This window comes from Mytilus trossulus, chromosome 7 (genome assembly GCF_036588685.1).
Source record: "Mytilus trossulus isolate FHL-02 chromosome 7, PNRI_Mtr1.1.1.hap1, whole genome shotgun sequence".
Taxonomy (NCBI): domain Eukaryota; kingdom Metazoa; phylum Mollusca; class Bivalvia; order Mytilida; family Mytilidae; genus Mytilus; species Mytilus trossulus.
Window position 1 is genome coordinate 44641256 of NC_086379.1, and position 19652 is coordinate 44660907.

At 32.1% G+C, this 19652-nt stretch overlaps 1 protein-coding gene across 1 annotated transcript; it reads left to right on the top strand.

The window, feature by feature from the left end:
- Positions 1-1155: 1155 nt before the first annotated feature.
- Positions 1156-10044, top strand: LOC134725149 (troponin C-like). Its single transcript, XM_063588726.1, has 5 exons — positions 1156-1336; positions 1693-1726; positions 4786-4929; positions 5838-6080; positions 8305-10044. Exons 1-5 carry the CDS (start codon positions 1334-1336, stop codon positions 8331-8333), a joined length of 453 nt encoding a protein of 150 aa, XP_063444796.1. The 5' UTR covers positions 1156-1333; the 3' UTR covers positions 8334-10044.
- Positions 10045-19652: the final 9608 nt, after the last annotated feature.

The window sequence follows — 19652 nt, forward strand, 5'->3', positions numbered from 1 at the left end:
GAGATGAAATATTGAAGGCAAATAATAAAAAGTCTCCACATAATTAAATTAAAAAGGATGATCCTCCCCAAGTGACTATGTGTAGTTAAGAAGCATTAGGCCAAGATGCCATATACTAGATGTGGTTCATAAGTGTTTCTCGTATCTCGTTTTTTACATAGATTAAACCGTTGATTTTCCCGTTTGAATGGTTTTACACTAGTCATTCTGGGGCCTTTTATAGCTTGCTGTTCAGTGTGAGTCAAGACTCTGTGTTGAAGACCATACTTTATTCTATAAAAGTTTACTTTACAAAATGAGACTAGGATGGAGAGTTGTCTCATTGATACTCATACCACATCTTCTTATATCTAGTTGAAAAAAATAAATCTCAAAGTTTAGATCCAGAGACTCGTTATAGACATGCTCATGAAACGGAATGGTAAAGTTATTGTCTCACCTTGAGCATGTATAAAATATTTATCACCGAACAAAAATCAATTAATTGAATAACGATATTTGGATAAGAACGAAAAGTGAACCACCGACATCATAAATTTTCAATACCTTGATTTAAATTCAAAATTGTGTTAATACCTAAAAGTTTAAACGGTGCCAATTAAGTTTAAAAGTGTGTCGGATAAGGTATTTTTTCTATATAACTTCGATTCTTTCTGATGCCTATCGTGATCATCTATTTGCTATTGGAGTTTTTAATCATAGCAAAACTTTACTTTGAACAGTTAGAACATATAATCCATATTTCAATACCGTAAAGAATTTGGATATCCGAAAACGAAAAGTAAAGAAAGGCAAAACAAGCCCATGCACTCGGTATAAATCAAACTTAAAAAAAATAAATAATCAAAACCATAGAAACATATGAAACAATATCAAAAAGGATTATTTCATTATTTTTATAAGATCTTACAGAGTGAGAGACTCTTCATGGGTGGGGTTAAATATAAGTATATAGCGCAAATATGGAAATAAATCATATCTTCAAAAATCACAGTGCCGCGGTTGATGATTATAATTAAGGTGTATATATTAATAATTACGAAGATTTTTTTCTCCAGATATTTCCCATGGAGATTTAATACGAAATTGCCATAATCAGCTTATATAATTAATCACATATTGAACAAACAATATATATACATAAGATGTTCCTTAAATGGAGCCGGGTGATAGATAACTTACACAGCTGCTTAGCGAACGTGGATCAGATTGCACGGTGCTATCTCGCGCATGAGCAGCGGATGTTGATTGCTCTTCCTCGCAAACAAGATAATATTGAAATACCGTCAAATATTTGATCATATCAAAAAGTGGGAATTAAAGCCATATCAAAATGGTAAGTTATATTTCTGTTATGTTTTGATCTGTTTTTTGAACCATCACACATGTCCATTGCAGAATTGCTGTCTAAGCAATACAAAACAACCTTTTTTCATAATAATTTAAGGAAGGTAGGGGATATACATGTAGATTTGATGTGGGTGTTAATGGCTACAGAATAAAGAGTTCATCATCCAGAAAGTTCATCATCAAGTAGTAGTAGATGAAAATCTTCATGTTTAGGTTCTCGAACTTCGAAACTCGTTTTAAAACCATAGTCGGAGAATTTCACTCAAATTGTGTCTATATTCTTTTTCGTTGGCCCTATACAGATTTCTTCTTTATTGACATGCTATTAACTTTATTTTTCAGTCCGACTTCAAGGTTACGGAAAAACAGTTTAATGGTAAGTGTTCTTTTAAAAATGACCAGACTTCAAGTTAACGTCTGTCCCTCCCTAAGAAAAATTATGATGTTCCCTGCGTGCTGAATATCTTTGATGTTTGCCCTTTTATAATTGTTATCATGATAATTACGAATATTGAAACTGACGGTATTATAGACTTTTGGTTATTCGTGGAAACAGAAACCGGTGAATCGGCATTTCACATATTCATATTTACTACAAGATCAGCAAAAATACGTGTGTTATTCATCCATATTATTGGCATAATTCCCAAAATACTGGATATGTTGCATGAAAATATTCCTGAAAAAAATGTTCTGGAATAACTTGTTTGATCAAGAAGCCGATTAAACCATCTGTTGACAAGAATACGATAATTCATTTATTGAAAGCTTGTATCAATGTTTTTATTTATAAAACATTAAACCGTCTGCTTACGATACATATGTTGCTGCCAAATTTGGGAGGTCACGTGTCTAGACGTGGAATGCGCGTGTTGTAATAATGAATAATAAATTGCAAAATGGAACTATTTTTAAACTTTTTTTATATATATTTTTGAAGTTGATGAAGCGATAAACCTGAAATGGGGTTCACCAAGGTCTGACCGCATACATATAGTCGCGGAATGTTCTTTTTCATTTAACAGTCTTTCTCTTTGTGTTAAAAGATGAGAAAAATCGCGTAAATTTTCTTGATTGTAGTACGTATAGTTGTAAATAAATAATTTTATCGATAAAGGCATGCTGTGTGTTTTCTGCATCAGAGATAAGAAGAAACCGAAAAGTAATACACAATATGCGCACGATAAGCTTCCGTTTGCTGATAAAAACCAGACGTAAACCACTACATGTTTACAATACCTAATTATGTTTAGATTATTAGCGATTAATGCAGTCGTAGGCCATCAATTATTCCTGTACATAATAAATTACACAGTAAATTGATTACAGTCGCTTATTTTCGGTACTACTACTCAGTGCGAATCCCCAAGCAAATAGGTTTAGACTAAATATAAACGCCAAAGGCGTTGGGGATGGGTAATGACCCCCCCCCCCCCCACACTTTTTTAGCCAAATATATTACTAGTACCATATTATTAAGACAAAATGAAAATGAAATAGGACACTGACTACTTTAGACTATTAGACTACAAAAAAGATTCGGAAAGCCTCCCATGCTACTTTAAGTGTATTCATGTCCACAAAAAACAAAAACAAAAAGACTGTGCAAACCTGACGACTTAATCAACACATAGCTGAAATTGAATATACTGTAACATAGTAGGCATATAGTGTCATTTCAAACATATCATAAAACAATTGAAAATGGGTGCTTTATATACGTCAAATAATAAAAGATAACAAGGGTGACAGAATAACTGAATTGAAAAAGGAAAATAACTACATCTAAACTCCTAGAATCTGGACTATCTCATAACATTTTAAGAAAAATTTCAGATGTCAGTGTGAAACCACTGCTGAGGTGTTAGAATATGCATTTTTTTCTATTTAAATAACTGCCTGGTTTAATATTGTTAAAGATATTTCTGTTTTTCTACATTGTTTAAATATAATAAGTACAATGTTTCACATGTGAAAATGTTCCGTTCCCAAATCTCAGTTTCTTTAGAATACATGACAATCTTTACACAATCATTATCATGGCAAAATAATAAAAAAAACTTTTGCCCCTTGTTAAACTGAACCAATACTATATCAATTATTGCTTACCAAAGTCCCCCAAGACCCCCCATTTTTGTCCATCATTCTCTATTTTCTTGCTGTTCTGTAATCCCCATTAAGACCCTCATGTATTGGCATACTTAACGGTTCGTAAAAACTCGCGTGATACATAAACTTGTTTAAACAGATAATTCATTTTCATACAAAAAATATGGATAAAATAACCCTTTGACCCGCAATTGCAGTGGTACAACATATGTATACCAAAATGATGTAATATTACAATGAATGCAGAGATATATAGATAAATATAAAACAGATGTTGAAGTATCATTAGATCTCCCGTTGATAAGAAAATACTCATATTGTTTTAATCTTCTAATTAATAAGATAGGTGAAGCTATTTTTACAAATAAAGAATAAAAAAGTTCACATTGACAAAATAGAATACTATTTTTTATGAATGAATGAGATTTATCAACGATATAATGAAAATCGAAAATTCAGAAGATGTAATTGATTTACGTACTTCTTGAAAGAAACAAAACTCTTTATACAGCACATGAATATCTTTTAAAAATGAATGATCCTGCAGAAATGGCCGAATATTTGTACTTGCATGTAACGAGTTTTCTTGGCAATTCTTTTTAGAATATCGTTACACTGAATGATGTGTATGTAGACAAAGCTGTACAGGGGTCAGACCACCAATTCAAAATCCATTTCTATTCAACCAAGTTTTGCAATTTTCACAGATTCCTTAAAAAATACATTAAGTTAAACTTCATAGAAACCAGATATATCATGAATTGTACATGTACATGCCGATTTCAACCTATGTTTAAAGTCTTGTGAGAAAGGACAAGTACTACTTAAAATAACCCCTAGTCTGGAATCATAAAGTATACTATGAAGCGCATTAAGTTTCTATTCCTAATTCAAATTCATAGAGAAGTAAATTTTGGCTCAATATGGTCTAAATATATGTTTTTTTCTCCCAAAATTTCATTTTTGCTAATTTGTTGGTGATTTTTAGTAAACAATGACTTCAAAAGCACTATTTTGTGTCAAGCAAGTCTACCTCACGGATCAAGTTTGAATTGTGTTTGTGTCACTTTGACTGTTCTAGAATTAAACCCCTTTACAAATGGAACAATTGGTGAACAATTGCTGAATTTTTCATTTCCATTCATTAACTTTAGTTTGCCTCAACCAAATGTTGCTTGTTCAAATAAAAAAATAAAGAATTTTTGTGGCTGATCACTTTAACTGTTCTAGAGTTATTCCCCTTTACGTATGTTAAATTGCTGAATTTTTCGTTTCCGTTCTCTAAATAAAACTTGCCTCAACCTCATACTTTTTTGTTTATTCCAGATGCTCACAATACATTCAATTTATTCGACAAAAAAGGAAATGGACATGTATCAACAAAAGAATTAGGAAACGTCTTTAAAAGTTTAGCTTTACAAATATCTGCAGACAAATTAAAAGAATGGGCAGATGAAGCCGACGAGGAAGGTATGTTATTTTTATAGTTTAGTTTAACAAAAAATATGAGCTTATAGATATAGGAAGATGTGGTGTGAGTGCCAATGAGCGACTCTCCATCCAAATAACAATTTAAAAAAAAGTAAACCATTAGAGGTCAATGTACGGCCTTCAACACGGAGCCTTGGCTCACACCGAACAACAAGCTATAAAGGGCCCCAAAATTAATAGTGTAAAATCATTCAAACGGGAAAACCAACGGTCTAATCTATATAAAAAAAAAACGAGAAACACGTATATATTACATAAACAAACAACAACTATTGTACATCAGATTCCTGACTTAGGACAGGTGCAAACATTTGCAGCGGGATTAAACGTTTTAATGGATCCAAACCTTCTCCTTTTTTCTGAAACAATAGCATAACATTACAACATAGAAAAACACACGATAAAATATCAATAAATATTTCAACTGTAAATGTATTAGAAAAAAATCCAAAATAAATGTCAGATTTCTCTTCTTAGAAGTATGAATATATTAATATTTAGTTCTCACGTTCCACCAGGTTCTTCTTTAACCTTCGTCACAAAAAAAACAAAACATAATTAATAATTGTCTGAAAGGGCGGGCTTGCAGAATTTTGGAATAATGGGCAAACATTGGAGAATAAAGGATGAAAAAAAGAAAGAAAATAGGCAAGAATATGCAAAACAAAACAAAAAAAGAAAAGAAATTAATGGACAAAATGAATAAATAAAAAAATAAATATGAAAAATTGAAGAAATGAAGGACCCGCTTTCAAGTCGACCATCATTTATGTATCATTGCCAGTACATTTTGTCTGATACAAATAATCACAATAAAACGATTACTTCTACATTTTAAACACATACAACAATTTTACAAATAACAAACTGAATTTTCATAATTACAGCACTTGGTTATATGGAATGGGAAAATTTTAAAATACTTTTTGAACGTAAATTGAAAGAAGACGAAGATGAACGGGAATTAAGAGATGCCTTCCGAGTATTAGATAAACAAAATAAAGGAACAATTCCAGTAGATGATTTGCGGTGGATTTTGAAAAGTTTAGGAGACGATATAACGGAAGAAGAATTAGACGATATGATTGCTGAAACTGATACGGACGGAAGTGGAACAGTAGATTACGAAGGTAAATCTTAATGTCGTCTGCTAATTCAAGACAAAATTAAATTGAAAATAAGAGCTACTATCTATATTTCAAAAAAAAAATGTCTGAAAGTACAACTGGCCATTCATCCATATAGGTATTCTCTCAGTTAAGTAGTCTTGGGTAAGCTGAAATGCATCTGTGTGATCGGTACAGACACTTGCGGTGCCGATTATTTTTTTATGTATTTTTTAAAATGTAACGTTTTTATGTGTATTAACGATATTAAATTTCCGTGATTTTTATCAAAATTTATCACGGGTGACGTTCACCAATCATGAAAATGGAGAATACATTTATAAATTAACAATTAATTCTGAAAACGTAAAATCAGAAACACATAATTTCAACGTGCATATGTTAACATACATAAACATATAATACTGAAACATAAACATACAATGACACTGTGAATACGTTTATACACAAACATTTAGCAAAAAAATCAAAAACGCATAATGAAAATGTGAAAACGATTTAACATACACATATTTAATGCTAAACCATAACAAGTGTGGACACAGATCAGTGTGGATAGTATGGTTGGGTGTGTTGACCGTGTTTTCTGACAAAAAGAGTTCTCTGTTTTCCCCCATAGGGTTCTTTATTAAACTGTGTTGCACAATGATAGCCAACCTGAACCAAGCATTAAACATCAACAGTGTTGTTTATTTTGATATTTTGCTAAAATATAAATACATACGACTAATGTGAATATATATGTAATTGCTACATTTATTAAAAACGTAAACCATTATGCCATCGTGATTACACAAAATCATTAAACTCTAATGGCAACTTGAATGCATTCAAACATTAAAATAATAATGACAATATGAATTCCCTAAGCATAAAATGTGTCAAAGGTCACGTCAAGTCGCGTTCCCTGTTGGCTTATCGAACAATGAGGTTCGCATTCCAGAAAAGCTCTATTTCTTGCACTTTCTAGAATTTCAGTAAAGGACAACACAAGATGAATACACTTTTTTAATATATCCATACCTAGAAACTCAAAGGAGGTATTGGTTGTCCTGTGTGCTTCCTGTTTATAATCCTATCTGTTGTGAAGATGTAATTTAACACAGAACCAGAGCAGGAATGACATTACATTTTTGAATTAAATGTACCATCAAAAACACTGACGGTTAACTTCTGTTAACAAAGGAACCAATTGAAGCTGCCTCTATCTAGGCTTCAATAACATTAATTAGTAGGTTCAACAAGATTGTGTCCCCAGTACTCGCACTATCATTTTCTATGTTCAGTGGATCGTTAAATTTGGGTCAAAACTCTTATTTGGCATTAAAATTAGAAAGATCATATTATAAGGAACATGTGTACTAAGTTTCAAGTTGATTGAACTTCAACTTCATCAAAAACTACCTTGATCAAAAACTTTAACCTGAAGCGGGACGAACGGACGGACGGACGTAAGGACGGACGAACGAACAGTCATACGGACGAACGGACGTACAGACCAGAAAAAAATGCCCCACTACTATCGTAGGTGGGGCAAAAAAATATGCGATGACTTTGTTGACAACCATGCAACTGGAAGCCATACCATTTCCCCCTCCCCAATGAGAGCTTAGATTGGCAGATTCGAAAATTTAATGCTGAACAAATATAACTTGCTGTTATCTAAATGATTATAGAAACTACAGAACAGTAGAATGCTTATATACTTGAATATCATCCAATCAAAACAAAGAACTTTCATTATTGCGGGGAAAAAGCTTTTTCATATTTTAGTCAGGTTCCAGAGTAAAACACATGTTTTGGTTTTTTAATTCCATCATCTTCACATCTTATTCTTTGTGTGCTCTTGCCATGTTAGCAGAAGTAGAAATTATATTTTATTTATACCCTAGAAGTTCTATAGCGTTTCAGTTTGGTTTGTTTTATAGAAAAGTTGTAGAGTTATATAGAAAAATGTTATTAGAAATTTGATTTCACAAAGTCAAAGTTCTCTTGGTCTTATTATTGCTTATCAGAGCAACCTCTAAATAATTTTTAAAAGAACCATTGTAAACTTCAAATATAGATATATATGTTTTGGTATTTGAAATTTAAGTAAAAGAGAACCTTGACGTTTATTTTATTAGTTCTTTATTCAAACTATATTATACCTAATTAGAAAATATCACTTTATGATTAGTTGTGCATTTGCATGATTATTTAGTATATTCATTTTTGTTTTTTACAGAATTCAAAAGTCTGATGACCTCTGATTGAATGATTGTCACATGAGGGAGGGTACAAGTTCCGGTTGTTTGCTACACATGCACGCATGCGTGATTCCAACTGGTCGCCATATATCAATATTTCGTAGAAGGAAGTCATCCTGATCAGTAAAAATATCCCACGTCATATTTGAGCAATTGTCAGCTAGAGACACTGCTGCGTGCCCCATCCTCATGTATTTCAAACAATCTACCTTTGTATGAGAAAAAGTCGATGTTTATATCTTTAAGATGATTGTGTCTTCCCATCATTCCATATTTAACATGCGCACTAACTGCCTGCTTCATTTCTTGCTCTATATGTCTGTTAGAAAGTCTACTATTGCTTTTTGCATTATGAGCTAACAAGTTAATAATTGCTTGACACTGACTAGTGTAATATATACAAATAAATTAACCTGAATGATACTCATCGGCAGTTTCCGTATCGTAGCAAAACGGATTCAGCCGAAGTTTTCCGAATAATTATTTCAACACCGCAATACATTGTCAAGCTAGTCTATCCAGCGTTATCTGCAGCTTGTCTTTGGCGCTGCTGAAATATATTATTTCTTCTATTAATTCCAGAGTTTTATACACTGATGATGGGTTGAGCCGGACGATGGAGAAAAAAATCCTTGCCACTTAATTCGACGTTCCATGGAAACGGAATTTTTCGAATAGATTTAAATTGGTTCTTTGAGATTGATGTATATTTTAAAAACGTTTAACCGCTCTTAGATCTAATTGAATGGAATTGTTTCTTTTTCCTTTTCACCAAAAAAAAAAGAAAATTTACATACACAACTTTTAATTACTCGTTGAATGATTGAAATTCAGTTATATATCGAAAAATTTAAAGGGTAAAGGAGTTATCTAGAATATTTACTAACACGAATTTTTTTTATAGATTTTGTAACAGATACATGTATGAATTAAGAATAGAATAAATAAACATCTTTCTCTAAGGCCAGTTTTTTGTAAATGTTTGTTAAAAGACGATTAAGTGTGTTTTAATTGTTGTTTTATATTAAAATTTATATTTACTTGATTGTTTATATATATATTTTAAAATCTCCCATCTACTTGTACATCAACCATTTTCACTTGTATGTATTAAAAGTCTTCATGTTCCAATAAAAATTGCATTTTGTATATCCAATTTAAGCTGAATTAACCATGCCATTTGATGCTTGGCGTTTAATTATCAGTGATAGAAATCTTTACTTTATAATTGCACCAAAATAATTTCACAACTTAAACACAGAACGATGCACTTTGCATGAACAAGTACTGCAGAAAATTCGCACGAAATATTTTACTAATGCTTTTTAATATATATGAAATTACTTCATGTCCGTGTTAGTTTTTCAGAGTCTCTGTAAATCTGGATAAAGTTCAGTGCATCTTATTGGTTAATATACCTTTTTAATTTATAATTTTGACCAATCAAGATGCATTATGAGTTAAAATTTGATTAGTCGAATATTTCATGACGAACATATTGGACCAATCAGAATGCTTGTAATTCCACCTAAGAATTCCAGAGACTCGTTGCAGATAACTGGTGATGTTTCTTAACGTAGTTGTATTTGTTAATTTGGGAAGACCACAATAAATTCTCAGAGCAAATGTTGTATAACAAATGATAATTTATAAAGTGTTCCAGATATATTTATATGTCATGTTCTCCTGTGACATTATAATAAAATTACCACGATGATTATATTTTGTCTTTCTATTTGAACAACATTGTCAAATAATCCAGGGTGTATCTGTGAGCAGCACTTCCATATCTGTCGTATAATGGCACATATATCAGTATCGACGAAATACCGCAGACTTCTGATCAATTTCTCGTAACTTACAGCAGAATGCATTGAGTGTGTAGGTAAAGGTAGAATCTTCGATTTGCTTGCTTGTAAGTTGAACCGTGAAGTCGTTATAAGATATAGGAAGATGTGGTGTGAGTGCCAATGAGACAACTATCCATCCAAATAACAATTTAAAAAAGTAAACCATTATAGTTCAATGTACGGCCTTCAATACGGAGCCTTGGCTTACACCGAACAACAAGCTATAAAGGGCCCCTAAATTACTAGTGTAAAACCATTCAAACGGGAAAACCAACGGTCTAATCTATTTAAAAAAAAAAAAAAAAATAGTTTATGTACAATATCCTCCTTTCAGAGTAGTCGTCCTAAAGACATGCACATAGATTGGTTGTCTGTCAGACTAGTCTACTCTTAAACTTTAAGGAGGTTAATTAACCTAACCTAATAATGACTGCACAGTTTAGCTAGCAAGCAAGATATTGCATTTCTCTTTCGCACTATAACTTTAGTTTAAGTAAATAGAAATTTATGAAATTTTGACGCAAGGTTTATGACCATACAATGAAGGTTGTGATTGATTTTGGGAGTTTTTATCCCAACAGTTTAGGAATTAGTGGCCAAAAAATGGCCCAAATAAGCATTATTCTTGGTTTTCGTACAATAACTTTACACAATGTTTATGACCATAAAATGAAGGTTGGGATTAATTTTGGGATTTTTGGTCACAATAGTATATGAATAATGGACCCAAAGAGTCCAAAATTAAACTTTGTTTGATTTCATCAAAAAATGAATAATAGGGTTTTTTTGATATGCCGAATCTAACTGCGTATTTAGATTCTTAATTTTTGGTCCCGTTTTCATATTGGTCTACATTAAGGTCCAAAATTAAACTAAAGTTTGATTTTAACCAAAAATTGAATACTTAGGTTTCTTTGATATGCTTAATCTAAACATGTACTTAGATTTTTTATTATTGGTCCAGTTTTCAAGTTTGTCCAAATTGGGGTCTCAAATTAAACTTTGTTTGATTTCAACAATAATTGAATGCTTGGGGTTCTTTGATATGCTGAATCTAAACATGTACTTAGATTTTTGATTATTGGTCCAGTTTTCAAGTTGGTCCAAATTGGGGTCCAAAATTAAACTTTGTTTGATTTCAACAAAAATTGAATTTTTGGAATTCTTTGATATGCTGAATCTTAACATTTACTTAGATTTTTTATTATTGGTCCAGTTTTCAAGTTGGTCCAAATTGGGGTCTCAAATTAAACTTTGTTTGATTTCAACAAAAATTGAATGCTTGGGGTTCTTTGATATGCTGAATCTAAACATGTACTTAGATTTTTGATTATTGGTCCAGTTTTCAAGTTGGTCCAAATTGGGGTCCAAAATTAAACTTTGTTTGATTTCAACAAAAATTGAATTTTTGGAATTCTTTGATATGCTGAATCTTAACATGTACTTAGATTTTTGATTATTGACCCAGTTTTCGAGTTGGTCCAAATTGGGGTCTTAAATTAAACCATGATTTTTGATGTTTGGGCCCGGTTATCAGATAGGTCCACATTGAGGTCTAAAGGGTCCAAAATTGAACTTTATTTGATTTCATCAAAAATTGAATGCTTGGGGTTCTTTGATATGCTGAATCTAAACATGTACTTAGATTTTTGATTATTGGTCCAGTTTTCAAGTTGGTCCAAATTGGGGTCCAAAATTAAACTTTGTTTGATTTCAACAAAAATTGAATTTTTGGAATTCTTTGATATGCTGAGTCTTAACATGTACTTAGATTTTTGATTATTGACCCAGTTTTCGAGTTGGTCCAAATTGGGGTCTTAAATTAAACCATGATTTTTGATGTTTGGGCCCGGTTATCAGATAGGTCCACATTGAGGTCTAAAGGGTCCAAAATTGAACTTTATTTGATTTCACCAAAAATTGAATTCTTCGGGTTTTTTGATATGCTGAAAATAACCATGTATTTATATGTTGGATAATGGTCCATAATAGATAAATGTACAATTTAAAATTTAAAGTTTTTAAAATTAAGTTCTTGGACAACATTCATTATGTGACAGAAACCTGTGTTGTGTCAACTATTTAATCACAATCCAAATTCAGAGCTGTATCAAGCTTGAAGGTTGTGTCCCCAGTGTTCAGGGTTAGAACTCTGCGGTCGTATAAAGCTGAGCCAATGTCAGTGTATATTTTGACCCTGCAGAGGATTTGTCATACTCAATACAACCGCTCTATCTTGTGTCTGAAAACAATTGACTGCTTTATTGGTCAGTATAGTAACTTTTGATATCTGAGGCGCAATGATTGAAACTTGAATATCTTGTTTTGTTCGAGTTTCTCTGTGTGATTCATTGATGTACACTAAGCAAAGCAAAATGAAATTAGAGACGAAAGGTTTGTATAAAGATACATGTTTAAATGATGAAACCGTCCTCAAATACTAGTATACTCATGCAATTGGTTGTGCATTCATTTCATACATTTCGCGCATCAAAACTAGCACTATCTCATCATGGGGTTTACTGCATGGTGCATCTCATACACTATCTCTGTCAACGATTCTGATTAAAACAAAAAAGAAAAAGGAAACATGTGGGGTATATGTCAATGACACAGCAATTCAACATCAAATGGTAAATATGTCATTAATTTTGGATTGATTGGCTGGTGATTGCTTTACACCGTAGAAGCACCAAAGGACTATATCGCACCGGACACTACCAGTATATCATTTATTATTAACATAGCTTAAATAGAGCCACTGAATAATAGATGCGAATACACCAAACAGACCTTGGTTGAATGCAAGCGAAACAAAATTTAAACAAACATGTACTGAATTTGAAGAAAAAGCTGTCCCAGAAAATATTTCACTGGTTTCTTAACGACTTTCATATATTGTTTTCCAAGACGTCTACTAGAGTTTGTTCTGCATACATCGACCACATTCTGCTCTAGAACTAGACAAGTCTAAGGGGTGAAATATCGGGTGTAACATCCTGTTGGCTGGTGGTTTATTTCGAAATTGGTTCTTAAGAGGTAGATTACGGGATTGGAGATTTGAATTTAATAGATGAAATATAAGTTTCATGTACTTAACCGAAAGAAGATGCATATTATCAAGAGGACAAAAAAATGAGTGAAGAAAACAGGCAGTGCCATGTTAAAAATAATGAAAAAACAGCAACTAAGGGATTGCATCTTTGAATTCAAAAGATGTAATGCGATTCAAGTATTAACAAAAAAACAAAATAAAAAGAGGGAGAATATGCCAAGGAGACAAAAATAAACAACAAATAAGTAGAAAATTAAACTGACAGTACCACAGCCAAAAAGAAAAGTGACAAAAAAGACCAACAGCAGTCCACAAAATACACACAATACTACATAGAAAACAAAAGATTCATCAACAAGCACGCAAAACACTGGAGGTAAACTAGGTGCTCCGAAGGGTTAAAACTCTTGCTTCATTAATTATACGATTCGGGATTGTGGCTACAACAAGTCGAAATATATAAAAATAATAGAATAAGAATATTTATTATTCCAATCAAGGGCCTTTGATGGACAGCATGTTATATACACATAACTCAATACATCATGAAAGTAACAGTAAATGTTAATTGTGTACGTAAAACATTCGACAGGATAACTTTAACATGATTATCTGGAATTTTGGTTAAAATAGCTTAATTGTTAGCAGTAAAACACTCTTTAAAAAAGAAACAAAAATTCTGGACTGTCGTCATAATCAGACAATATATACTCCATATGCATGCGCTGCTGGCATGCTGCTACGCAGAAATGTAAAGTTCACAACAGAGATTTACATTTCTGCGTATCAGCATTCCAGCAGCGTTCACAATAGAAACTAGACAAAGTTATGCCCCCGCACTCCAGTCTGAAGTAACTGTATGATAACTGTAGGACCGTTTCTTTGAGATGTTATTGTGTTTGGGAGACATAGTTGATGTCCCGTCAGATGCAAAGTGTTATTTTAAAAAAACTAACATTTAACCACTTATACCCAAAAAATGACTTTCAACTATCTCACAAAAGAGCAAATATTAATAAAAATTTAAACCCTGACTACATGCACACCTTCAATATATGTACAAACAGCCAGCAAAGTTAAACTTTTATAGCATTCAAACTGTAGGAGGAGTTATCTGGAAAAGCTTCTCTTATGCAAGTAAATACTCCAAAAAACTACTAAGTTCGCAACTATCTCCAAAAAGAGCAAATATTTAAAAAAATCAAAACCCTGACACCTTCAATAAATGAACAAGCAGACAGCAAAGTTAAAACTTTCTAGGATTCAAACTGTAGGAGGAGTTATGTGAAATAACCATATACCAATACTGGGACGGACGGACGGATAGGGGTTAAATAGTCTGCTATCCTAACTGCCAGTTGCGGGGGCATACAAATGAAACATTTTTTTTCTCTCAAAATTTTGGAACTTACCAAGTGACAGACGGCTTGCAAGATCTGAATGTAATTTAGAGAATTTGTCTCAACTATTTGCATAGGGTAACTTGTAAAACGTCCTTACCTTTTAATGCATTTTCGACAAAAATATGTTTTACTTCATCAAATTTTCAGTATAACTATGTGGTAGAATTATCCAAGAGACAAATATCAACAAAACAACAACGGGCCATGACACGGCTTTTAACAATGAATCAGCTTAAATTTAATTGTATTGTGAGTTAAAAAGTGCACCGGGATGCCAATACGTGAAAGGGATTTGGCTAGAAATCAATACACAAAGAATTGTTTGCAGATTGCGAAACAACGACAATCATTGCATTACAGCCTTCTGGCTTTAACAGACACACACATAATTAATATGGCGGATCTGTGTGAGTGCTCAAACATTTCCCTACCTGAGACTATGGTGTAACAAATGACACATTAAGGGCATACGATACAGTTACAGAGAAGGTAATGACGTTGCTAACGTAATATGTTATTTTCGCGACGTCAAACTGTGACATATCGGGAAAAGATGCATTTTTCGACTGATTTTTATCATTCAAACTGATTTAATTTGAAAACGAGTTCATAGACCCCTATTTTTCAAAACGGCATTTTGTTTCATTTTGCAGGGAGATTATGTGACCCAAATTTTATAAAACTGTAAATAGAGGATTTTTTTTAATTTTGATAAACATGCAGTAAAAAATGACGTTTTTTCCTCAATTCATGAACATTTGATAAATATAAGTTATTTCTGAATATAAAATTGCATATTTTTTTAGGATACTTATGAAATACATAAATTACTGATTATTTAACAAAAAACAATTTGTGTTTATCTTTTATAACAAAGAAGTTATGTCTTTCTTTCGAAAAAGAAATTACGGCCACAAATCTGAATTTTGAGCAAATATACAAAATTTCGACCTCATTTTACTCAAAAAGTAGCACATGAAGGTATTTTTTTTAATACATATTTGATTTAGTCAGGTAAAAAATAGCCTATATGCAAATTTTCATGAACTTGTAAATACAGGATCGAAACTGTATCGTATGCCCTTAACGTACCGGTATAATTTTAAAATATGTTTCGATGTTTCTATAGAGTATGGTATGCCAGTATTCTATCTTGTATCTTTTCTAGAGTAGGTTAACAAATGTCTAGGTCTTTATATTACTTAACTTTGTAAATTCTGTCGAAAAAACCCAACATTGTACTAGCATTATGAACATTCTGATGTTTTTGTGTTTTATTGGAACCTCTTTTAAAAAAACTATTCCATATCTACAAAATAAAAATTAAGACAGAAGATAATAAAAAGGCGACAACACCATGATGTTGCCAAAAACAAAAGAAGAACAGCATTTTATAAATCACTGCTTGGAAAACTAGACTGACAAATTTATACCCCACATAAATCCGGGTTGACCCATCCCATGTGCTCTGGTATGGTTAAGACATCCTGTACCAAAATACTTCCATAGTGCTTTTTTATGTTAAATATTTACAAAGCTCCCACTAAACTACTTTCTTCAAACTATATTATGGTTTGAAAAGAGTATAATCTATCGTTACTTTATTAGAAATCCAGCAGTAGAATACGCCATCACAAATCAGCAAATGTAATTTTTCAATCTGGCTATATAATAACGTGCATAACTTTTCATGTTAACAGTTGATTTTCTTGAAAACCAATATAAACTGCATTCAAACATATAAGTATACACGACAGAGTTATCTCTCTTGCAGTTGTAGAGCTTGATTGATATCCATCTAAAATACTCTAATCTTTTATCATAGTATTTTTATTACATCTATTCCGAATTACCAAAATTATACAGGTACAGAACCATTCATTCTCAAAAGTTCCTGTTGTTGTGGTTTCATTTCGGAAAACTTGAAACAGTTTGTCTACTTACACTAACGATCCGAATTTCAAAATTTAATTTTAATATACTAAAGATCAGACTAATTTGGACCTGGAAACATCTGATCACTACTAAATGTTCCACTGAGATAAAAATGTATCTTATTTAACATCATTTCTTATTTATCCTTCATTTTTATGCCCCATTTATGGGCATTATGTTTTCTGGTCTGTGCGTCTTCTGTTCGTCCGTTTGTTCTTTTGTCTGTCCCGCTTCATGTTAAAGATTTTGATCGAGGTAGTTTTTGATGAAGTTACAGTCTAATCAACTTGAAACTTAGCATACATGTTCCTTATGATATGATCTTTCTAATTTCAATGCCAAACTAGAGTTCTGACACCCTATTTCACGGTCAACTGAACACAGAAAATGATAGTGCGATTGGGGCAACCGTGTATTATGGACACATTCTTGTTTTTCACTTTTAATCATAAAAAGCGATTTAAATTCAAGCTTTTACTAACAAAATAATGGCAGTTTCCTCCCATCTTTCTCTATATGCATGTATTCATTTGAAATGAAGATGAAAATATCCACGAGCAAGTTCCTGTCTTACGTAGACAATATAGAGTTCAGTCACGGTCCTACATACTTTTCCATTTTTTTTCTTTTTTCGGTGTTCATAGATAATCGTAAGAAATAGTTCTTTACCCATCAAACATTTGAAGACTTGCATTATATAAGCCGAGAAAACGTTAAAAATTTCGATAGATTTCGGGAGCATCTCCCGTGAAAAAATCCGTATAAAAGACCATATAGATCTATGAAAACAGATATATGTTTCAGAACGTAAAAATTCCATGTATAGTTCAAATAAAGTTTCACTATTTATGGCCTGAAAATCACAAACAAATTAACCGTTCTAAATCACTTCCAAACTCGGCTGGAGGCTCTCAAGAGCCTGCATCGCTCACCTGACTTCTTTGGGTTTTTGAAATCCTATAAAAAAAAATCAAATATGGCTGGAACCCTCTAGGAATAACAATTCCCCAGCAGCGACATCAATTCGGTGTTTTGATAATATAACCGAATTTATGCATGGTCCCGATATCTGTTATTGTATTTTCTGTCCAATGCATGTACGATCAAGACGATCAAAATACATTATCAAAGAAATAAAAAAAGAAAACTGCATGAAGCGCATTTCTAGATTCACCATCACCAGGAACGGACAAACCCGAATATTTGAAAGTTATAAGGATGTACAACAACTAAAAGGCAAGTATTTCTAGAGAAAAAATACATATAGATATAGAAAACGGTACCGGCATGACATTATTGTTTATTGACCTTTTGCTTTAGTTCAAACCTTGACAATAATTTGAAATTAAGAAATGCGTCTCCTTGTGAGTTTATTAGGTTTTCTGCAAGAGTATAACCAGTAATGTTCATTAGCTGTTCAGTTTGTAGAAATACAGTCACAGAGTGTGACACGTCCGTTCTTTATTGAAAGCACTTGATAAAGAAACGTTAACTTCAATCTATTAATAAATCTGATCTACCTCAGAGTTGACTGTATTAAATACATTTTTTACTTCAACCAACCGCTTTCATGTATGAAGTGTTTCGAAGTCAAGAACCATACAGTCAATCATCAAAATTTAATAAAGTAACCGCTGAAAAAATAGATGTTTTTGTTATTATGTATTCGGATTTGGAAACGAATGAGTTGAATCTTGGTGTTCATCAGTTCCAAGCTGTAAACATATTGATCAACCACAGTGGATTAATAGAAGTTTTTTCTGCTTCGTTGGATATTACGACAAAACGTTAAGGAACTGTAGACAATTAGTGCGAATATACAAGTCAGGCTGGCTGACTGTGTTAACAAGTAAAATGTTGACGCGTAAATTGAAAATTAATAGTAAAAAAACCAGGTCAATCATGGATTTTTTATTAACGTACAAATGATATTGATTCCTGCTTTTCTGTTCACTAGAGAGGAATACATTGATTTCAGCGTTAGAAAACTTATACCCTGTAGTTTTAATCTTTGTCTGAATAACCATTTTTTTCTCAATTTATCTTTCTCGAAAGGAAAAATCAATTTGCTGGAGCTTTTATTTAACAGATGTGTTCCTTTTAGATTTTAAGCTCTCTCATTAATTCTGCCATAAGACAACCTGTATAGTTAATACGGTGTAATAATGTGTAATGTGATTGCATATTCGTTGTTATATGCTGGCAATAATTAGTCTCTTAATGGCTTCCAATATCCTACATAATTAAAAAACCAAACGCGGGCATTGACACTTGTTGGTTGGTACGGAAAAAATACAGAAAAGGTGAAAATGATTTTTAAACGGAAGTCAGAGATAGTCAAAGCTTAAATAATAAAGGGTTATTTAAGAATTGAATGCTTCTTTTTGTAACTTCATTGGGGTGTAAAAGTGTTGAACGAAGTACATTTTGTATATATATATTATATCTTTATTCTCATATACCAAAGTACAATGGTACAGAGAAATTGTAGCGCTTCATTCTAAAAATGTGCGCACGGTCAACACTTTTGCAACCCTATGAAGTTACAAAAAGAAGCATTCAAAACTTATAATTACATTTTCTAGCTAGGAACTTTTATGAAGTTTTTATTTAATTTATGTACATGTGCACTTTATTGTTGGACCTCGTCTCATCATGAATGATACATTTTATTGTGTTATGAAGTTGACTAAGGAATAACGCGAGATTGCAGTGTAGCCAATCAGAATAATGTATAACGAAACATGCATCTAATGTAATTATAAGAGTATAAATAGTTTTGCGAAAATATGACCAATCATGTCTATATGAGTAAAAAGAAATGGTAATAACCGTAATTGCCAGCCATTTCAATAATAAGAATGTTTTATCATGGTGTCAGCTGCTGGAGACAAATTAAATTTGGAATAGCAAAAAAAAAAAAAAAAAAAAACGAAAAAAGAGGTTAATTACAAGGAAGTAAAATACAAAATAAATTAGTTGATAATTAGAAATTAAAATCCCAGGATTCCTGTTGTATTTAGAAATTATTATATAATATTTCGAAGAAAATTACGTTTAATAAATGTATTTTTACGTCAGAA